The sequence below is a fragment of the Poecilia formosa genome, unplaced genomic scaffold (genome assembly GCF_000485575.1).
Source record: "Poecilia formosa unplaced genomic scaffold, Poecilia_formosa-5.1.2 Scaffold536, whole genome shotgun sequence".
NCBI lineage: Eukaryota > Metazoa > Chordata > Actinopteri > Cyprinodontiformes > Poeciliidae > Poecilia > Poecilia formosa.
In genome coordinates, this window is record NW_006800475.1 from 225,448 (window position 1) to 249,529 (window position 24,082).

The 24,082-nt window shown below is 38.1% G+C and overlaps 1 protein-coding gene across 1 annotated transcript; it reads right to left on the minus strand.

Moving 5' to 3' along the window:
• Positions 1 to 6,197: 6,197 nt before the first annotated feature.
• Positions 6,198 to 19,254, minus strand: LOC103129327 (BRCA1-associated RING domain protein 1). Its single transcript, XM_007540377.1, has 6 exons — positions 19,244 to 19,254; positions 18,225 to 18,357; positions 17,968 to 18,100; positions 14,725 to 14,817; positions 8,022 to 8,119; positions 6,198 to 6,947 (listed from the first exon to the last, which is right to left on the minus strand). The coding sequence occupies exons 1-6, from the start codon at positions 19,252 to 19,254 to the stop codon at positions 6,612 to 6,614; spliced, it is 804 nt and encodes a 267-aa protein (XP_007540439.1). The 3' UTR covers positions 6,198 to 6,611.
• Between the last annotated feature and the right edge of the window lie 4,828 nt (positions 19,255 to 24,082).

The following is a 24,082-nucleotide window of genomic DNA, read 5'->3' on the forward strand; positions in this document are numbered from 1 at the left end:
GGGGAAGAGAGAGAAGATGCAAAAGTGGTGGATATGATTTGCACACAAAAGCTACTTGATCCTTATTGCAATGTGACATTGTAGCTCACTGTAGTGCTTGCTCTCACAAATGCATTTCCAACGCCTCTGAAGCGCACAGCTTTTAGCAAACTAAATTGGATGAACAATGGTTTCTCATTTTCTTGATTTGGTGAGCTGCTCTCATTGCCTGAGCTGGAAAGTAGAACGACCGAAGGTGAAGTGGTTGTCAACAGAAAGTAAAACAGCCTAGACTTTAGATCAAGTGTTGCTGCAAATGTTGGAGCGGAGTTGTTATTCAGGTTGCTCTCAGAGAGCAAATCAATCAGGAAACTGTAAATTTATAGCTGCGTGTATGCTTCACTGCAGCAGATTGGATGCAGGCATGCAACAGCCCTGCACTGCTGCATATGTCTTCTTTTTTTTTTTTTTTCTTGGTTTGCATTTGAAGTAAAATCGCTTGTTAATCAGCAGATTATCCCAGTGGCTTTCTTTAAGAAATTACATGGTGAAGCATACAGCCGGAGGCTTTAGTAAAACAAAAGACACTACCTTACAAAAAAGCAGCACTCATCTGCTGTTCTCCTAGCCTCCCATTACCATTCTCCTTGAAAATGCGTGGAAGGACGGATCGGCTGCTCTGTCTGTCTTTGTGGACTTTCTTGCAAGAAAGTTGAGTCTTTTTGTACGTTTGCAAATGTTTTGTTCAAACAATTCCATCTGTCCTGTCTTCACACTGCAGGCTTGTACATCGGCATTTTGTACAGGTTCCCCCTTTTTTGCTTTTTCCACGAGACACCGACTTACTGTAGCTGGAAACTGTCAACGATTGTGTTTTTTTCCCCCCCTTATTATTTTATTCTGCAACAAAACTGTTAAATGAAGTGTGCCTGAAAACCAACACAGATGTGGTAAAGAAAGATTAAAACACTGTTACTATACAATCAATTGTATTATTTTTTGGGTGGGGTGCGGGGCAAGCACTAAGGATTTGTTGATATTGGACTCAGATCATAGGAACATTTTAACTCACGAGCATATCTGATTGTATTTGAATACATGCTCACACAAGTTCAATTGAAACTGAAAAACAGTCCAAATTTCAAAGCAATCCTTGGTGCTCCACTAGTTGTTTATATGTAAATATCTTCAAAAGTAAAATGTGTATTCTGAAATCTCAGCTGGAGTAAAAAAAAAAAAAATGTCATCAGAAATTACAAAATATGTATTATTCATTTAGACAACAAAATATTTTGTTAAATAGACATAAAAAGAAGTGTTATTCAAAGGATGTGTGTCAGTTCTTTTTTCGGTTGTGTTCAGCCAGCTTTTTTTTTTTTTTTTATCAGGAGGAAGTTTTGCAATTTATTGCCCCAGATCAACTTGAGAGACACAAAAACACCTCCAAAAACTAAAAAAAAAACAAAACAAAAAAAAAAAAAAAAAAAAAAAAAAAAAAACAAAGAAGATAAAACATAACTTAGAGGAAGCTTTCTGGACAAATCCTACTGAATTCTTTTTATTTTTGCTAAACACAACGACTGGTTCAGTGAACCAGAAAGCAGCAAAACCCTAAGGTATTACGTTTCCAAGGCAGAGGATATCCGAATAAATACTAAAAAATAAAAATAAAAAAAATGAAAAAACACACAGTCCTGCTGGGTCATGGTTGTAGGAGAGGAAGAATAGGGAGATACCAATGCTTAATGGTTTTGTAATGCTCTCTGAATTCAAGGGCATTACTCACTGGTTCGTTCTTCCATTCCATTTCATTACAAGCCAGTCCGGGCTTCTATCTCGTCCTCCCTGCTAATTGCCCTCCTCAACCTCCCACCATGAACAAAAAAGGGGGAAGCAATTTTATGCAGCACATTGCAATCAATAGCAATTAGGCGTGTCCCTTACTAATCCCGCTGAAAATGGTATCTTGGGAAATGACCAGCAGAGGGTATTTAAAGTGCACATACCTGAATGTCTTTTTGAGTGCCAGGGCTTTATTTTCCTGTTGTACACATAACATTGACTTTCTGTCGGGTTTTTGGGGACCTATTGTCTGTTATATACTAAGCAGACATTCTCAATTAGATAATTATCTCTTTCTCCTATATTCATTTGCAATAAAAAAAATAATCACACTCAAAAAAAAAAAAAAGAAAATGCACGCACACACACGCACAACATTGATTTCACATGGCAACAAACAAAACAGCCTGCAGAGTAGAATTTTGAGCAACAGATGAAAGTGCACGAATTGAACTGCAGATCGACGGGCGCTGATGCCGAGCCTGTGCCGGAGTGTTGTTGTCAAGAGGTGGCAAATTATGATCTAATTCAATCCAATTTCAGCTGATCTAACTGCAGACCTCAACCCAGATCTATGGACTTTCTCTGCAGGGAGGTTCAGCTCACCTGTACAAGGCAGCTTGGAGCACCAGACAGCAACTTTACATCAGACGGCTATTTTATTGTTATCGTTTCACCACCTCCTCAGGATCAGATCTGGATGTCTAACCTCTTTAAAGTTTACAGGTGAGGAAAAAAAATACCACAGAGAGCCTATGTTAGAGGGTTTAACGTATTTACTGTGGCCTGGATATATTGTACTTTGTCTTTGAGGAAAAACTATTTACGTTTAATAGTTGGAAAGTTTTTTGGGGGTGGAGAGGGTTTTACAGCATTTCAGGCATACTATATGGAGAAGCTGGTTGCCTGTGATGATGAAAATTTCCTCAAGGAAACAAGGTGTGATTAACTTTATTAACTCAAGACTCCATACAATATCAAAGTGCATGTTGGTGTAAAGTTCAAGTACGTTTGATCTTCAACCATTTGGATTATCTGTGGTTGTGTGTTGGGGATGGTGTTTCAGCAAGTATAAATTACTGTGTATGATTAGTGGATGTATGTATGCGAGTTGGGTTTGTCACGTTGGGGTGAATGGTAGAAGCCCTGCAAGAAAGAGCAATGAAGGACAGGTGGACAGCAGCCTCAGGCACAGAGACACAAGGCACCACCCCAGGGTAGCCATATACACCCTGCACAGAGGCAGGTCGTCAGTGAAGCACAGGAGCAGACCGCAGGCCAAAGAAGCACAGAATGCTGGGCCCAGGGACCCAGCAGCAACCCCCACTGGCCTAGGACCCACAACACACCCCAGCAGCAAGACTTCACACCAAACAGGGACGACACATCCCTTGTAGCTAGTGATGGGCAAATGAAGCCTCATGAAACAATGAAACTTTCCAGCCCTCTGCTTTGCAAAAAGGTTCATTACTCGATGCTTCATTCGTCACTCACTAGTGACATCTGCTGGTGAAACTAACAGCCTTGTCACTCAGTTGGATCATACTTCCAACAATTACTAAATGCAATATTGTCACAAAGTTTTCATCAAACTCATGTTTAGTAACAGGAGAATCAATGAAACCATATTTAATTGTCATATGTTTTAATTATTAAAATGATTTATCGCCAATCTAATCCTGGTATATATTGAAGGTCAATGGTTGTGTTGGGGTTTCTTTTATGTCATAGATGGATTTGACAATAAAGACATTTGATGTTTTTATTGTATGTTGGGGCATTCGCATTTTCTTGGATTTCTAATTGGCTCTGATCCCTTATATTTAGCTACATGTTGAATTTTAGTTCTGCAACAGCATAACATCTGTTTCTGCTGTGATATATCTTTGCTAATCAGACTACAAATAATAGTGGAACTTTCCAGAAGGTGAGAAATTGGGAAGTGGAGGAGTTAATTATTGTTATCTAAGAATAATTTTATTGTGAGCGATAATCTCAAAGAATTCCCAGAAGTCAGAGATTTTCCTCTTGCTGGCTCCATTTCAGACAATCAAGTTTATTTGTGTAGCTGCACGTTTCAGCAACAATGCAGTTCAAAGAAATTTACATCATAAAATCACAAAAATATAAAGTCATAAAAAAAAATCTACAATTGAGAAAACCAGTAACAAACTTTACATTTTGATGAGTGCCATCATCAATACACATCAAATATGTTGGTCAATGTTCATTTTATTTTGGCCACTGAAGACAAATATTCTCCTCTGATGCGCGACCAAATGGACAACTACCCATGAAGCAGCACGGCTCATCGCGCTTTTATTTTGAAAATCGACACGCAAAATGAAGCAGTCACGTGAGCCATGCCCTGCGAGGCATCGTTTGTTGCCAGTCACGTGGTTTTCAGCAAGACAACACAAGCCTCGAAGCGGGGCTTCATCGGACCCGCCCCCTTTTTACTCGGTACACGCCTCGAAGCCTAGCTTTAGATAGCCCATCACTACTTGTAGCCATTGGTGACAAAACAGGCTCAGAAAAATCACAGATGAACGTTCATAGCAGCAAACAGCCTTCATTTCCGCCTACAACACCACAACAAAATGGCCATCTGTTCTAGAACTATTAAGATATCAAGCAAACATCAACATTATAGCAGCAGCGGAAGCTCAAAGAATGCAACAGGAGCATCATGATAACAATCTTTAGGAGGAATCCTAGAAATACACCATAAGCATTATGCTAACGGGAGCAAAACGCTCATCATATAAACCACAGCAAAGTTCGATGAACAGCAAAGGACAATTGGAATCAGCTGGTGAACAGAAAATGCAAACAGACGGAAAGAGCAAAGCAATATGTTAGCTAAGAACAAAAAAAAATTGCTGAACAACAGAAATAGTTCACCTGCCATCTGGAAAATCCTCCATAATCAAGATGGAGAATTCGATTCGTTCTAAGCTTCTGACTCGTTCTTCTCGCCAACATCAACTTCGTCGCCATAGACCCAAAACGTTCACACATTTTCAGCGCGCCGTACATTACTTTCAGTGATGCTGAAAGTAATGTATTATATTGTTTTAACTTTCCCCAGCAACTTTATACGTTATTTAGTTCCATTTCGGAGGCGCTGTAGACTAACGCCACGGAAGAGTTATGAAAGATGTCTGTGGGCGAAAATTCACTGTCGAGAGTCAGCTGGTGGAAATGTGTAAAAGATTCAAATTGTTTTTGGTTGGCACACACTACAAAGGAAAACTGTCATTTATTTATTCCTTTGACATATGAGGGCAGCGCCTCCTATGGACCAGCCGCCATTAGAACCGCCACGTGCCCCATGTCCAGCCTAAAAAAGGGGGACCAGCTAACCAACAGGCTCTTTTCCTGCTTTCACTCACTCAGATAAACAAAGTGCCAAAAAATGCCAGTTGATGAGAAATCAACAAAACTGTCAGGGGGTGAGCATGCCATTAATGGTCTTTCAGCCAAACATTCATTTTAGATTAATCAGAATCAAAAATTGAGATCCTTCTTCGTTTCTCCTTGAGTACAACAGTGAACTGACTTAAATGATGGTTTTGGTGTAATGACTTCTTCATCTGTGAGGAGTCTCTCAGCCTATGCCAGTACTAAACTTGTTTTATGATGTATAATGATACTTTTTTTACTAGCTGGGAGGCACCTTTAGATCTCTGGAACAGGGAGCCCTTTTCCTTCCTGAAGGCTGGACATTCCCAGTGTTTACACTTGCAAATAATTGAACATGATAAATGTGGCACCTGCAGGCATGTGGACATCATGAGTGGTCTTAAACAATAAACATCGACTGACTTTTTATTGTATTAACTCATTTCACCAAGTTACACAGACTGCATACATTAGACTGGTGTTTTAAAGCCTTCATTTCTGGTCATTTTGAAAATGTTCTAACAGTTATTGATATAAAACTTTTAAGATTAGAATATTACATCAGACAAATAATATGTGTAAATATTTTAATATTGAAATGTATGGTTAATGAGAGAAATTTAAGAAAGCGACCAGAGCTACTTTGAATCTGATAAGCCTCATCAGAACACATGAATATTAATTTACTGAGTAGGACTGCATGTACAGTGTAGAAGTATTTGCCTCCTCACATATTTCTTCTGTTTCCAGGTACCCAAGCAAATGTGTATGACGGATAAACAGAGAATTGTTTCCACATTTTGTCTTATGACAAACTAAGAACCAATCCCTTTTTGTTGACGTAGCTCTAATCATAAGTCCCTGAATTTGACCTTTTTAAATCGCTTTTCTTTAATTATTAGTTTAGGAGTCCAAAAATCATTACACTTCTACTAGCAGTCTCTACACAATAAAAAAAGACAAAGATAATATACTGAAGAATATTTTTAATTCAGAGAAACATACAATTACACAAACTACTCCACAAAAACTATATAAACTAATTTTCTGAAAACACAAACTTACTGGCTGGATTGATTTTTTGTTTTGTTTTGTTTTTGTTTTTTTCAATTTCCATTGTAGTTATTTCAGTCTTATGAGGCACTGAAAGCAAACATTTGTTACTAATACAAGTCTAAAAAGAACAACTTCATTAGATCTGTGTCATTTTAAACACAGGATCATAAAATGATACATAATTATTTTAGTTCGCAAAAGAATTAGTTATCTGTGATAGAAAACAACCAATGTACCACAAGTTAAAAAGCATTCAGAGTGAGTAAAATCTAGAAGAAATGTTATTCATAGAGAATAAAAAAGGAAGAAAAAAGAAAGCGGATTGTAATTTAATGCTCAGGCACAGGGAGGAGGCTGAAGGCTGCAATGCAGTCGATGATCCAGGTTGAGGGAGCGGACCACACTTTCCCTCGTCTGACAACCGCCGGCTTGTAGGTTCCCTGTGGGTCGTAGATGATGTACTGGGTGCAGAGCGCCTGGTCAGAGCCTGGCTCTGCATGGTAGGCTGCTGCATTCAGAGTCTGTGTAACGTCGCTGTCCGGCTTTGGCTGCCGGCTCAGAAGTTGGCCGCCTCCTTCTCGCAACAGCTTGGCGAGCTCGTTTTTGGTCGTCCCCTTAAAGGAGCCGAGGAGGAAGAAGAAACAGCCATCGAAAAGCGGTGGAAGCTGGAGAAACAAAACTCTAGTTAAATGTGTCATTTAGGTTTTTGTCATGCTGGCATGGCTCCTAATTCCAGATGAATAATTATTATTCCATCAAAAGCGCAGCTCAGAAGACATGAAACACAAACAGATAAAACAGATCTGAGGGTCTTGTGTTCTCAAGGCAAAATAATTCTCCAAAAGATTTAATTAAATCTCTATGAAATTCGGAAATGCTATCAAATTTACTGTACAAGTGCTTAACTTAGACACTTTGCCAATAAGACATTTTCAAAAACCTCACCCTCAGAAGAAACTAACTAGTGTTGCTGTTTAAAGCAGCACTGAATTAGAGAACTGTTCAAAGTAACTCAAGCATCACAGAGTATAACATTTCAAGTAATTATGTTCTTTAATTATATTTTAAATTAAGTTCCCCTTTTTTATCTCAAGTGCATGAGTGTCTTTATTACTATTTATGGTACCACATTAAAAGTTTGAACTTGTCCTTTCAGCAAAAAAAAAGAAAAAAAAAAAGAAAAGCACAGTCTTATAATTTGTAAAGCAAATAGCTTCTCAAATTTACATTGTCTAACGACAATACTAATTCGTATAAATTGTAGTTTTTCATGCTAAAACATCTCCCTCCGACCCCCCCACCCCCCAACATCAATCACCATCAATAAGCTAAAGCTACACTAAAATGTAATTCTGGTGGCAAATGGAGCCTCAAGACAGAAAGTTCAGCTTTATTTTCTACAAGCTCTCTCAATCCATCTGCTGTCTTGGTGAGCAAGCAGCAATTTTCAAGCCTTGCAACAAATTCTTGTTTGGTCTGAGGTCACGACTCCGACTTGGCCAGTGCAAAGTGTTTGTCTCGCCATTTGAGGATGGTTTGAGCTGCCGTTTCAGCTCTTTTCGTTTTAACCTCTCAAAATCAGACAAAAAGAAAAACCCAAAGGCTGCTTGGGAGGCATAACTACGTGTACACGGAATTCAATACATTAAACCTAAACAAGACTCCAAACTAAACATGCCTCTGCTGATTTTTTTATTTATTTATTTATTTTACTTTGTATTTGTGTGTTTAAAGTTTACCAAACTACATCTGTTGATGCGACTGCGCTGAGGGCCTTCTCCCGCTTCATGCTCAGCTTCAGGCAGCCACTTTCCCGCCTGCAGACATGCTTTCACCCCTGCCGACAAACAGATAAAGCAAACAAAATTAAGCTGGCAGCTGATTATGCTGACATGAAGGATTGCGACAAGTTTTGGGAGGATGACGAGGCTCGCGTCGACTCCGTTACAAGCTAGAAGATTTCAAGGATTGCCAAAGCTGAAGTTGTTGACAGAGAGATGCTCCCAGAGTTAACGAATTGTAAATATTAGACAAAACTTGACACTTGAACACAGTCCAACTGAAACTGTGACAGCCAGTATGATAAGAAAATGTTAATTTTTTTAAAAAGAGAAGAATACAAATGTCCCACAGTGGCTGGAGAAATGTTTGTGTTACAGCAGGAAGTTATGGTAAAAATGGGATTATGCATTTTGTATGGATATCAAGGGATAATGCATAAAAAAAATTAAAAAAAATCAAACGACCACCTCTGGACATCACAATTGGAGAACTTCAGCAAGTCTCAATAACAACTATTATTGGTTATCTACAAACAATCTATAAACAATTGTTTCGAAAGCAAAAAAGGGAAAGCCTGTTCTCTTCATGCCCTCAAACGTACAAAGTTTGCTCAACTCTACAGGGACTTTAACAGGAACCATGTTGCTTACACTACGATTAGGTTTTTCTGCAACTAATGTTCCAGGTCGTTCTCGCATAAAACTAAATGAGAAATTAAAAAGAAGGAAAATTATGAAATCTTTAAAAAAAAAGCCAGGATATAACCTATACATATGTCTCATGTAACAGTCAAACAAACAAAAAAAAGAGAGTAAGTTGGTTAAAGTCAAATGTGATACCTTCACTGAGTAAAAGTACAAAAGGGTTAGCTTTTTCCCAATTGCTACGTCTTTAACATGGGCAAATAAATCATTTTCATTGATGTCTCAAGGAACGATGAATGACTGATGGTTCCATCCAAATATTACAAGGTGTTGATGGTAGCTATGCTAGGGGGAGGTTGTGTGGTTGATATATCTGTTGCTCTATGACTCACTGCTTTTTATTAAATCGCTAACAAAACAGAACCATTCTCTAACCGTCCACATTTACGTCTATTCCTAAAAATTAATTCATAGTTTACGACTCGGTGACGGAAACGATTCTAATCAGCATTGTATCCATGGAAACACTTGCCCGGCATATACGTTTCACCTCACAACCACCTCCACAATCATTCGACAGCATCTTTATTTTCTGGAACGTTTCTCCCAGCTGTTCGGCAAAATGAGAAAATTAGTGCAAATGTGTGCAAGTGAAAAACCCTGCCACAATAAAGCAAATTACATACATTCATACATGCATATCTGTAGGAAGCAGTAAATGGTGTGGCACTGTGATTACATTTCTTCAACCCACTTAATTATAGCTTTGTTTCCTGCAGGGGAGCTGGGCTAAAGAAAAGGAGCAGAGATACTGAGGTTAATCGCTGCGGACGATTGTGCTTAGTGCCGAGGACTTATTAGCATATTTATTTATGTTCAGTTCAACTTCTAACCTCCAACCTTTGTGAGTCACTGAATGAGTGAGTGGCAAGATAAATGCTCCCCACTGATTAAACATTAAACCAACTGCAGCTCATTATGACACGTGGATCAGGTCAGGAGGAGTTTAATCCTCAAACAAAATGACCTTGAAGAGATGCCCTGAGGTCCAATATGGGCAATTAAGGAGTAACAAGACACAGAACTTCAGCAATAAAAAAAAAAAAACAAAAAAAAAAACAACTTGAGTCATGAGTATGTGGTTAAATACACATGTTCAAACCAAACTTAAAAAATATATATATATATATATTCAAAAACATGAATTTGGTTCACAAATTAGAATTTCAGGTCAACTTTCTATATTCCACACAAGCTTAAAATTACACACCCCAGAAGAAATCTACACATGCATCTTCACCAAGCATTCAACGTAATAATGTCTTGAGTAGCCTGGTGTAGAAATCAATGCAAAGACAAAGATTGAAAAAACAAACAAGTACGACATCATTTGACAGGTGTTACATAAATTAGTTTGCCAAATAGAGCTTTCTTATTAAGAAACACAGGGCTTCTTTAGTTTCAACAACTCGACTATGTGGGATAACAAAAAAGAAAATTCCAAACAGCCGTACTGGCTTTTTTCTGCATGTAGGAGGAGTCTTCCTTTCATCCTGCTGACTGGCAGTGCACTGCAACACGTGGAGGAGGGCCAGTTCTGTCTATCTTGTTAAAAAGGACTTTAAAGTGCAATTTTTTTAAAGCTTTGTCATATCCTCAAATTAACCAGTCCAATGCTAATTGCCACCAATTTTTAATAAATACCTCTGAACAGTTTGCAGAGAAACCGGTTTTTATTTGACTGGTTTGTGGCCCATAAGTTTCTCACATAATTGTAATTATCTCTTCAGAATCTGTGGAGATTATTCAAATTGGTTAGTTTCCTGGCACGGCCCTAACTTTTAGAGATGAGATAACAAAAAGTAGAAGAATACCCAAGTTCTATAAACAGATGGACAATAAAATTTTGACACCATCACATTTACCCCCAAGACAACAATCCTAAACCCACATTTAAACCATTTTGTAACAGAAAAGCTGACTAAAATCAAACTAACAAAATTCAGAGGTGGTTACTCCCAGATTTTCTACACTACAGCCTGCAGCATCTAAACAACACAAATAAACCATATCCAATCTCATTCCCTAAACATGAGGGACTGAATGGGCTCAAGTTCACATACAAAGACACATCTGAGTCATCTGCATTCTGAACACAGTCCCAGAGAGAGGAGACCCGAGTCCAGTTCCTGGCAGTCATGCCTCCGGCAGGGTCATATGTTTCACAGAGGCTTGACCCTTGTCCAGCCTCTCACTGCAGGCTAAAAAGGGAAAGGTGGAAATTGTGAACTGAAAGGAATGCCCTTTCTCTGGCAACACCAACAAAACATTCATGTTAATGATCATAACTTCATTTTAAGTAACGGTCCGATCTTTCAATTCTGAGATTGGTAACGATGCTCTTTGGACATGCAAAGGAAAATCTGCTGGTGAATAAAATTATGCGACTCGACCGTCAGAACAGTGATCGGTTGGTCACAAACCGAAACAATCTGATATTTTTCTTCCCTAAACAGTGAATGGATAATAGCTGCAAACTATTAGGGCAACATAATGGCAGTTTGGAAATTTCTTCCACCAAAATGTAGAAGAAAATTTACGAGATAAACTATTAAATCAAGTTGTGTTTTTTATTTGATTCGATGCATAAATTAGTACAATATTTTAATTACCAAATTTTATGTTGGATTCAAAACTACTAGCTCTATCAAAGAAATCCTACCAATGTTTTTCTTTTTCTCTTATGAGACAGATTGTTGGGGGGGAAAAAAAATAAAAATCAAGGAATTGGTGGAAATCAAAATTTACAACTGAGAGGTAAAAGAAAACAAGGAATCACTATCAGCAAGGAAAAGCCTGACCTATTTATAATTTTGAACAGATTTTGTACTAAAAGCTGAATTCTTTTAGTACTAAAAGCTGAATTGTTTTTCTATTTCTGTTATATTTTACCGCATGTAAAAGAGAAAAGAGTTGATGAGCTTTAATCTGTCATAAATAAATGCAAAATGCTGTCAAATTTTTTTTGGGAGACTTGATATATACAAACATACGCATACTGCAAATCTTTTTATATGCATTTATCTATGTATATAAAATTTTTTTAGGAAAAAATATTTGTAGAAATCTCGCTCTCTCTCTCTCTCTCTATATATATATATATATATATATATATACACACACACACACATCTATATCTAAATTTCAGTGACCACAAAATCTTTATGTGATAAACCTCTAATCCTAAATCAGTATACTGTATGTAAATGATAAGCTGTACCTGTATTGATGCAAAGTGAACCATCATTACACAACATGTAACGCCTTATATCCTAAATTTGTGTTGCCGTTTCCATTTCCTGTAAAGGTGCAACTGTAACTGATAACCACAGTAGAAGTTGTGTGACTCACCACACAGTGATGAGTCAGAGACTTTGGGAAAGTGCAGTAATTGGAGCATGACAAGTAAAGAATTAGTTCAGAGCAGAAACTTCAGATAGATGATGTGTAAATCCATGTTTTGATCCGTACAAGGGTCAGCAATAAAATACTTTTTAAATTGATGTTAATATACAACATGTTAATTAGCATTTTGTTGCCTATGTTATTTACGTCAAGTTAGTTTATTTCTATCTTGCATTTCATTTTAAGAAATAAACTTAAGTTAAATAAAAATGCATGGTTTTATTTTTACATTGAAGCATAAAAGAATAAAATTTTTAACTTGTGAAAAATCTACTTAATAGTTTACCCCCCACCACTCAACCAAAAGGAGAATCTTCTTAGACAGGATAAAATGTTAATCCTGCTTCCCTAAAATAACAGCAGCAGCAGCGCTACAAAACATAATTCTGACAAAAGAGGTAATCCAGGCCTCGGCCTAGATGACAGCGATGGCACACAAAGCCAGGTGACAGTGAGAAGTCACACAAACACCCGGACAGAAACAGAAGATGCCACAGTGACTGTCATGAGGGAGTGAAGATGTGTCAAGTGTTCAGCCAGCGTGGAGGGAAAAAGAAAACAAAAGGAAAGGGCTGAATGTGGTCCAAACGCACAAAATATTATAGGAACACACATCTGGAGTCGAACTGGCAAGCAGCAGCACTCCTAGCATTGTGCTCAACACGCACCCACACACCGACAGTGAAGTGATGCTACTGACAAATACAGCAGCAAAGGGCACGCCAAGGTGCCAGAAAACTCTTTGACAGCTAGTCTCTTTTACCTTTGCTGGAAGCCGGCTTACTCAGAATTTCTGCTTGTTAACTCGGTTCTGGGATGGCAGGGGAGTTTGAGGGACTAGCTGAGAATAGCAAAACTGGTTTTCGGATTACCAAAACGAGAGGAGGCAAAGTGACTAGGCCATCATTTAATTGCCATCGATATTGAAGACTTCTGGGGTAATCATTAACCAAATTCTATCCCCCAGTCATCCACCTGCCTCATCTGGCTGTCAGACGTGTAAGCAGGTGAGTGCACACACCACAGGAGGCACAAACTATTGATCTGAAAATTGCCTGTTGCAACATTTTTCTTTGAATGTTTCCCAGAGCAGTGCGTGTTCTGCATTTAGAAATCCTAACTCCACACAAGGAGTCTGATTTCAACGGCTTGCAGAGAGTACAAAGTTTGACGACTTGCTCTGGATTTCTTCGGCATTGAGGAGAATTAACTTCTCGTCTTTATTGCATAGGCAGCCTCAACAGTAAACTCAGTGTTGCTTAAAGTATAGCCCTGAAATAAGAAGAGAGCAATTCGGATGTTGCCTGGGACATAGCGGGAAATGATAAATGTAGAAATCAATTGGTCAGGCGGCACAATCCACTTGGCACATACTGTGTATTGTTTAAGAAACTCAGACTTTAAGTCACATAAGAATATTGATTTCTTTGTCCACAACATCATAACTAAAGCAAAACATATTTCTAAATTATATTTTCTGTTCTTTTACACTTCGATCCACGTGCTTTAAAATTCTAACAACAGCTTTGACCCAGTTTTGTAATTAACACAGTAATTCAATTCATATATATATCTTTTATATTTCCGTTTCATAATATATTTACAGCACCTACTATTTTTCTTTTACCCATGAGAAATGATGCATAATCTTTAACCCCCTCATTAAGAACTTACTTCAGTGACATAATATAATGCTGATAATTTTTTTTTTTTTAGAAAACAACTCAACCTTTAAGTTTTAGGACATGTTTGCAATAAAAACACATTAAGAGAAAATTGTACCAAAATCACTGTTTCCACAATTATTGGCACCACAGCACCTTCACATGGTCCGAGTGCTCCACAAACTGAGTCACCCCTCACCTTTTGGTAGAATAACTTTTTAAAAGACTTAAATTTCTTTCAGCTGTTCAATATAGAATAAAAAGACAACTTACTATTGAAGTAACATAGATGCCTGTTGACCGCTGTGTGCTAGGAAATGGCTACCAGAATGCAGCTATAACTCGGGCGGTATCTATATCATAAAACCAAACATTGGTTTTTACTGGGATTTTGAGCAAGATAATGAGCCAGGATGTATGGTCAAGTCAAATCAACACAGGACAGATTCATCAGGAGCATTAACTTCCCAGCGTGGTTGAGTCTTCAGGCCTAAATAGGACAGAAGAACTGGTGAGCTGAACTGAGGAGTGCAAAGGCGGTAAACCAGGACTCTCCATGGCATAAACACATTTTGCAAACCATAATTGTCCGAGATTCCTCAGTGAGTGGCAACCCTGTGAAATGTTAAAGAAAAAGTGATTTTCTATTGCAAAAAGGGAGCTTTATCAGAAAAAAAAAAAGATCAATGTTGTGCTGACCTTGCTCAGAAGAATTTATTTAATTTTTTTTATTTTAATTTACAGGCACCAAAAAGTATGGAAAAAACTGCAATGGCACTGCCTTAGGTTAGTCCACTTCCAGCGGTAGCTTTAACATCAAATTCAAAAGAAAAAAAAAAAGGTGTCCACAGAGAATTGTTCCAGTCAGCAGCTCACTTCATACTTACAGCTGTATTTGACAACCCAGCAGCCAGCAAGAAGACCCAGGAGGGTGGAGTAGGTGGTGGGCATTTGTCCTTCTGGCACGACGACATGGCTCACTGAGAGAAGAAAACAAACATGAACAAAACCAAACTGAAAAGAGACACTTAAGGGAGTTGTGCTACAAACTTAAAATAACAGCAGTCTGTGCTTGACTAGATGGTTCCAGATCGTGTGATCAATGATAAGGTATAAAGAACAAAAAAACAATAAATAAATAAGAGGCCATTAAGGAGCAGCTTATTGTGCGTCAGACATGGAGATATAGTACCTCGCTACTGTATTTATACTGGAACTTTTAACATGTTGTCACGTTATAACACAACAAATTTTATTGGGATTTTATGTGACACATTAACAAGAAAGCAGGGCAATGAGACGTGGCTGTCACATTTCTGATAAAAAAAAAATAAAATAAAAAAAAAATCAGAAAAGTAAATAAAATCCAGTTAAACAAGCTGCATTCAGAAGTCCTCTAATTAGTAAAAATAAAATAAATAGACTGAACTGCTTAATTCATCTAAGAATTAATGCCGGTATTTTGCAATGTCCTTAGAAATTGCTCTATATTAGTAAACAAACAACATAATGAGGACCAAGTAGGTTTAGGTTACAAAACAAAACCCCCAATCTTTGACCAGCTTATGGGATACTGATCAAATCAATGAACCATAAATCACTATTTTTAATGGGAGAATGGATAAGCCATTTTAAGTTATTGTGCTGCTTGCTACAGACCATGAAGGGGAAACAGCAAGTGTGTTGAAAAAGTTGCTCAGGTCAGACGAGACCAAAATTGAACTTTTTCATCTGCATGCAAAGTGCTTGTGGAGGAAAACTGTCACCTTGAACACAATATCCTTCTGGCGAAACATGGAAGCGGTGTGATTCTTTTCTTCATCAGGAAGTAGGCCTGCACCATGGTCGAAAATATTGCATTCCAATATGATTGCTAAATGTTGCATATGACCTGATGATTGGTTAACACTGTGGCAACCAGTTCAATTAACCCATATTTCCCACACTACCACCTATATTGTCTATCTTCACAATGTTTCCCCTTAAAAATCTTGGTCATGTCTAAATACGGACACTTGAAGGTCTCTCAAGTGGCCAAATTAAGTATTGGCAAGCAGAGTTTTCATGCATAACACCTGAGATAGTATAGTCCACAAAGCAGTTTATCCAACCAGTTCTTTGTGATTGCAACAAAATAGGTCAGAACTAAATCTAAATGAGTCTGTGAGAAACTGATGTTGAAAGAAAAAAAAAAAAGTCAAAAGTAAAGATCTCTGGATGTGCAAAGATGGAGGAATGCAAAAGTGCTGAAGCTGCATTTACAGCAAAAGGTGACCCACAAAGACATGGTTCAGAAGAGCCAAATTATAATGTTTGCCACTCTTATGTGAAGGTACTCTACTTTGTCCAACACTGCGAATGCTGTTAAGTATAATATACAGGGCATAACATTAGCAATCATCAGATATGCACAAAGCAAAACAACATAATCTCAGTTTTTTCAGTTATACGTTTAGACAAAATGTGGATCTCTGGCTTTTGAGGTGATTTCATTCACTCCATAATTTGTCACTTTTTGGGTTAATAAACACGTTTTGAATTAAAAAAAAGTGGAAATCAGAAAACTGATTTAAAAAAAATTTAAAAAGTGGAATTTGGGAAAAAATAAAACAGATTTCATAAGACCTACCTTACCCAAGCCACAATGGAGGCATACTTCTCACAGTGTTAATTTGCCAGCGTTTCTCACTTTGAGTGAGTGACCAGGTAAACCTACTGTATGCCTGTCAAACTGCTGCTGACAATGAAACAAAAACCAGAGCAGGGGTTTTTGCTATAAAAGGCAGGGTCACATAATTATAGGTTAATTAAAATTTAAATACAAGCTTATTGCCTCTTCATTCAATGAGTGAGGCGAGTTGACAAGTGCAGAACGAACATAATTATATCCCAGGGGTAAAAACTCTTCTTACATTTTGCATTGAAACTGTAGCATTCAGCTCAAAATGATAAAACCTTGGAAAAAAAAAAAAAGTCTGAAAGTACAAACAGTCACCCCTGCAGCCAGAGGGGGGGAAACAACAAGAAGCTCCTCTGCTTTTCATTAGTGTGAATTCATCTCTCTGACAGCACCTCCAAACATTTTATGAGGAACGATTTCAATTACTTCTGCTCTCCAGTGTTCTTCCAGCCATTACTATGCAACAGTGAAGGAGCTGCTGCATCACAATGATGTATACACCACTAAAAGCTGCTGTTTGCTACTGTTGAACCTTCATGAGTGATAATGCTCAGGTACTGACTCACAGCTTTTACAGTACAAATGGATCTGTGTTTCTTAGTAAGGCGTACGGAGCAGAGCTGCGTGTGTGTGTGTGTGTGGGGGAAAAAAATAATTTCACCAAACATTAGAACTGCAGTGCGAGACCGGCTCTTCATGATAGATTTCTCATTCTTCCAAAATGGGAAGCTGGGACAAAACTGCCCATTTATATAACAACTTCTGTGTATACTTCTAAGAATATTGGGCAAGAAAAGATGTTTATGCAACAACAGCTGTATGAAGGGGCTGCAGTGAAAAACTGGCTGTTGGCCAATCTTCACCTTGATCGACTTTCTTTTTATCTTGAGCGAATTCGCCACATGAGAGTTTAACTAGGCCATAGGTGTCCAAACGCCAGTGACCTGCCAGTTTTAGATGAGTCTCTGCTGTAACACAGCTGATTCAAATGGTCCAATTACCTCCTCTGCATGTGACGCCTGCTAACGACCCATCAGGTTGGAAAACTGTTGCTCTGTGTTATCATTTGGATCCTGATGTAAAGAATATGTCATTTATGGCTGCTCACGGCAGGAAGACGAGAACAAAAGAATATTTTAAATGCCGTTTCTTTCGTCCTATGCAACAGGTCCACAAGGGAGCTCAGAAAAAAAACAAAAGTAGGAATCTGTATCAGAGAGAAAAAAAAAAAACAAAAAAAAGCTTTACAGTGAATGGAAATTGGCCACAAAATTCTGAAGGTGCATCTCCAATTTTTACATCTATTGTTTACTCCTGCAAATCTCAGTTGCTGAAAACTTGTTAGAAAATAATCGTTGTCGAGCAATGACAATTTGCAACGTAGAGGCAGAATTTCAGGTTTAATCCAGAAATAATGGATATCCAGGAGCAAGATGGTAAGTAACACTACCTGAGCCAGAAAAGGTATCAACGATCCTTCCTCCCAGTAGCACTCCCAGTTTGACTAGCTGACGCTGCTCAGGCGATGATAGCTTGCTGGCCAATAACATCAAAGTCTGATCCCTTCTCGCACTCTCACTCGACTAAAATGAGACATAAGAACAAGGTTATACAGTCTCCGGGCACTTAATGCGAGAATATCAGCGCTTAAGGGTTGCCAAATGCATGATGGAAAAAAGGATTATTCACTGATTTATGAAGACATACCGTGGAGATAGTGGCTGAGGGGCTATGAGATGTATGAGAATTAGCATATTGGGTTCCTTCTGCAGCTTCCTGGAAAATCGCCAGCATCTCCTGGCTCACTGCGTAATCTGCAGGACGCTTTCCATGTAGATTACTGCAAAGAGGAAATAAAATTCACAGATAAAGCATATCAGTGTTTCAAAGAATGTACCTCTGTGTGTTAATGAGTTTGAAGATGAGGATGAAAAAAAAAAAACATGAACTAAAACACAACTAAAGCAAAAGGACACACAAAACTCATGTGGTTTAGTGCAACGGGATGTTCCATTCTGTACGCCGATATCTCATAAAGAATAACTTCTGATGTTAAACATAATAGTAACCAGCAACAGAAATTTTGTCAAGATTTGTATGTGTAAAAATGTAAAATTTCAGAGTTTCTACAGATGTTTTCTGTATTTTACCAGTCTAATTTGTCAAGTATTTCCCACCCCCACATTTTGGCCCTTCTCTAGTTCAAAGGACATCCTCTCAATAAGAAATGAATATTCTTCCAACATGTTCTCACAATACTTGAACATCTAAGTTCTGCTGGAAGTTCAATAATCCCATGTTGAGGGAAAAGCAATCTGGCAAAAATCACACCCCACCTGTTCTGTGAAGCTGTGCAACAATATATGATTTTCCCTTGATGAACAATAATCTTTGCCTCTCTTTAGTTTGATATGAGGTAAAACTGAGACATAAATTCCAGTTTTATCAAAGACCAAAATTATGTTCTTTCCATTAATACAACACTCCACACAATCATTGCCAACCCTGGTAAGACTGTAATAAATCATCATGGACTCTTAGATGTCTGCTCCTGCTCGAGTTCCCCAACAGTGAGCCTCACTCACTGTATGATAGAAACATCCTTGTCAAACTTCGCTTTAGTTTTATTTTTACTTTTTACTTGTTGACCTGTGTGGTGTTTCAGTTATTAAAACTGTTGCTTTACACCAAAATGAATTTGAATCCTGACTGGAGCCCTTCTTTACAGGGCGTACATGTTCTCCCTATGCAGGCATCGTTTCCCTCCGACTTCTCCGCACGGCTACAAAACATCTGATATTTAGGGAAACGCATCTAAAAAAAGATCCCCATTTCTTTGGGGATTCAGCATATATTTTAAATCTGGTGCACAGAAACCTTTTCAATATAGTGTGTGTAATGGAGGCTTAAAGTCAAATCAAAAGCACCGCTATGCACAGACACTCAAAGATGATAAAAGTGCAACCATCTCCTGGTTACAAAGAGGATGTTGAAATGAAGTGCGAGTTTGAGAAAGCTGCCTGAAAGGTCACCTTGAGAAAGTGCAAAAGAGGGGGAAAAAAGGGATGAAGAGAGAGGATGGCGGGAAGAGAGGATACAAATAGAAGAACCGAGCCCAGCAGGTCGTCTCTAAAAGATTAGGCGTCAGCAAAGATAACACCTGGGGGACAATTAATAGGTCCACTGGTCCATAAAATATTTCATTTGGATTCATTCTCCCAGCCGAACACACACACAAATATAAACAAACAGAGAATGTCCCTGACACTTCAACATATGCATGCACACACGCTGGTGTATGCATGTGAGGAGAATATGCAAAGATTTCAAGGGAAAGGGGGGGAAAACAAAATCATGGCGGAGGTAAAGTAATAAACACTACAGGGCTCTGCTTCTGCTTGACCACAAGTTTGACTCTAGTGAGCATGAGCTGCAACATGCATCAAAACTAGTCATTGCCACCATTTTGGGACTAGAGAAGCATTATAACAATGCAATAACAATTATCGCAATCTAAACAGTTCTGATATTGCAATGGTGATATACTGTGCAGCTAGAGGTGTGCCGATCGATCGGTCACCGATCATAATGGGGCCGATTTTCGTGAAAAAGTGAATGATCGGTGATCGGCGATCATTGGCTCTTGTTGCCGATACCGATCATCTCATTTCGCAGCCTGCCTGTGCAGCTGGTCTCCTTTTTCCTTCACACTGCGCAAACGCGCAGCAACAAATCCTAAGCGATGTGTAACTATAACGCACTGAGTGAATGGGGAAGTTTGCGTGTTGGGGCGGAAAATTGAAGCAGTCAAAATGCATCAACACAACGAAGCTAACACGACATAAAAACAATGACATACTTGACGGAATTTGGCTACATCGAGACTCACTGCAGTAAAAAAGACATACGGAGGATCAGATAGCAGGTAAAGCAGCGCACAGCTACAAACACTCACCCGGATTAGCATGACGGTCAGAAAGCTAAACAAATAACCCGCAAAATTATTTAAGTCTTCGAGCTGCGATGTAAGACACTGGTTCTGCTCTCGCTGTTGAACCGCTGCTACGCTACAGGTAGTAATATTTGACAGACGGAGCTTCGCTTCTGCTCCACCTGGTAGTGACTCTCACACCGAACCTTTTTCCACATAATGTAACCAGTAGTGCTTATGATAAAAAATAAATAAATAATAATAATTATGTGATCGGTATCGGTGATCGGCATCGGTATCGGGAGGAAAAAACCTGATCGGCACATCTCTATGTGCAGCACTATAATAGTTTCTTATGTTTATGTAGAAAGATTACAAGGATGTTTTCAGTTCCTCAATTCTTATGTTTTCATGCAAACATTTGCATTTTTATTCCACACAATAAAATAAAACTAATGGCAAAAGATTTTCACTTTTCATTTTGACCTTCCATGTCAGTCGGCTTCAAATGGTATGCTGTATATTTTTCTTCTCCTTCAACTGCATTTTCTCTCACAGTAATTTTTTTATTTTTATTTTTTTGCTCTAAACCTAAAAAATAAATAAATATATAAAGCTGTATGTAAACAAGGTTTTATAAGCCATCTTTTCTTCTTGGTGCAAATTTTTTTATGTTTCGTGTTAAAATTAACGTTTAGGTGCAAGGAAAAAAATTACCATTTGAATTATAAAGACTGATGAGCCATGTTAGGCCTGCAATTTGCATCCTCCACAAAATGCCCTTTCCTCAACGCCTATGAATTTGTGCATAGGTTAGAAAAAGACCACTGATTTTTACTGCATATATGATTTTTAAATTTAGTTCAAAATTAACAGAGGGTGTCTGGTCATTTCCAACAGTCTCCCTGCAGCAACTTTTGTTTAAGCCATTAGCAATATTTCAAATTTCAACAGAAAACAATTAGAGTTTGGCACATAGGAGCCAAAACTCTTCGGTCTGCACTTTGGCTCGGCAAGCAACTACAGCAGACAGTATAGTTTATGGAGTATACTTCAAAGATTGGGAACATAACGACACCCACTCTCTAAAAGTTGTCAGACCCACATCATCTTAAAGGTGGCCTCTAAGGCTTTCCTGTAAACAAGCAAAGTTTCTGCTTACACTCAGTCTTCCTCACCAGAACACATTCTGTGAACCATTGAGGTTGACAAAAGCTGGAGAATATATGGACAATATATTTGCCAGCTACAAAAATTTGAGCACATTTTAATTAAGACACTTACTTTCTTGTGCCTTCCTCAAAATGATAACATTTTGTAAGGACGTGTTGACTCCGTCTAACTGCGAGAACTGAATGCAGAGAATTAAATAGGCAACAACTTTTTCTCTTTCTCACTGTTTATTCAATGTCACATGCTGTTTTTATTTCAATTATGTAAAGCACTTTAAAATGCCTTGCTGCTGAAATGTGCTATACAAATAAAATTTGATTGATTGATTGATTGATTGAACAAAAGCTCCAGTTAGTACACATGCATTCTAATTTAAATGTTAACATTAAGAACAAAAAGCCTAACATGTCACTATGAGGTAATTAATACAGTATTTTTATAAAAGTAAAAACAAACAGCTAGAAAACAAAAAAGTTCCAAAAAAAAAGAGAAAATTCACAATTATCTTCTATTTAATTGACATTGCTTGTTTGTTGCACAAGCATACATTTTGTAACTACACAGTAGTTACAAAATGTAACTACTGTTACATTTTGTAACAGTAGTTACAAAATGTACATTAATGCTGTACATTTTAATGTACAGCATTAAAATGCTGTACATTTTAATGATGTACTGAGTTGACATTAATTAACAGCCAAGTATGGATTGGAGGTTTTGAATTAATGTATGGAGTCAGCATTATTCCTCTGCCAGCTGTCAATTCAAACATACCGAGTAACGTCTTATCTACTTACCGTCAATTTTTTACTTTAATCACAGGGTAATAACCAGTGGCAGTAAACTGCCTTCTGCATGTTGAGTGTGTAATTTTCAGGCCACTTCTTTAGCGTCCTAAAAGTTCAGCCGTGGTACTATTTGCACCTCCAGCACAGATGCAGAACATTGTTTTGCATCTCATGTGGCTGTGCAGGTGTATCAAATACATTCAGATTTAAAACTAAGACTCGTGTCTAATACAAGATTGATTATGCAAATAAAGTTTGTGCTGCTATAGTAAGCACAAACACAAAAATCTGACTTTTCACCCACAATAACCGTTTTCCCTCAAAATCCTTATAGAATATTCTAGTCAGACCTTTTATATTAGTCTTGATCTCTTATTACGTGCCAATGAGGTCCTGAGTTGTCAAAATATCAATGTTTGCCTGACCCTGAGTGTGATGCTCAGACTCTTGTCAAAATATCTGACAATATGTTGAAGTATTTATTGTACATCTTAAAAATGTTCAGAACTAAAACTTGAATATGAAAAAAGCTGTAAGAAAAAGGCCTCTGATCCAAAGTCTGTTATTAGTTCATTGTGACAACTCTTTCCCCCAGACACTAACGGCTGAGTTCTGAGGCTCAAAGAAATAGAGAATGGGGAAAAAAACACACACACACACACACACACACACACACACGCACACACACACACACACACACACACACAACCATGAGAAGTCCTGCCTGTTTGAGAAAACCGAACAGGACTGGTAAAGACCTGATATGATGAATATTTGATTTTTATTTTATGCTTTGAGAAGTCCTTCCAGTTTAGCTTAAAAATCTTGCAAGACTGTAGTTTTGCTTTTTTTTTTCCACACCATATCGTGAGGTACTAAAAGTGTCATTTTAGTGACGCATTTTTCAGAAATACAGAATCTTTTGCCTGTTTTAAATTGTAATAAAGATCATTTATTGGGAAATAAATAAATGATCCCTCAGACTGAATTCTGATAGTGATAGCGATATGATGCTGACTATTTACAACCAACAGGTTTTCAAGTGCAACACAGCACTGGAACAGGACAGCAATGAAAGAATACAGCTAAAAGTCGGAAATCTGTCATGCACACAGGCAACAAAAGAAACCATCAAAAACTACTTCTAAACCCAGAGCTTGGTGCCAGTCATTCCATTAGGAATTGAACTGGCAGATGTCTTTGCTTGGCGAGTGTGAATGTGGCAGGCACGGAAGAAGTTTGGATGATGATTACATTCGCCGGGCAGTGACCTGAAAGGCTCTCTGCGTCAGTACTGAGAGGTTACAGAAGCGAAAAATGTATGGCCATGCATTAAAGGAGTCACCCAAGCAGTAAGGCAAACACAGTGAAGCAAGCAATGTAGAAAAAAGACGATTGGTAATTACCAAAGAAGGAAAGCGACCCTGATCAACCAGACTAGTCATCATAACGATGACCTAATGTCTCCTACCTCATTACAAACATTGTTCTGCCCATCCACACTGCTTCCATAAGTGTTAGTACAGCATCAGGAGAGTGATAATAAGCATTACCCTTGCATCTGTCCACCTACGCACAATTTTTTTTTTTTCCCCTCACACCATGTTCCTATACACACACGACTCACGAGTGACTGGGAAAAGAGCATTTCACCATTTATGTATCCATCCAGT

What these genes read in the sequence shown, in the direction of transcription:
- LOC103129327 (XM_007540377.1), bottom strand. An exon ending in CTGGGTTGTCAAATACAGCT is followed by an intron (nt 8,120 to 14,724) that starts GTAAGTATGAAG and finishes GTTTGTCGGCAG; the next exon opens with GGGTGAAAGCATGTCTGCAG. An exon ending in GCATCAACAGATGTAGTTTG is followed by an intron (nt 6,948 to 8,021) that starts GTAAACTTTAAA and finishes TTGTTTCTCCAG; the next exon opens with CTTCCACCGCTTTTCGATGG.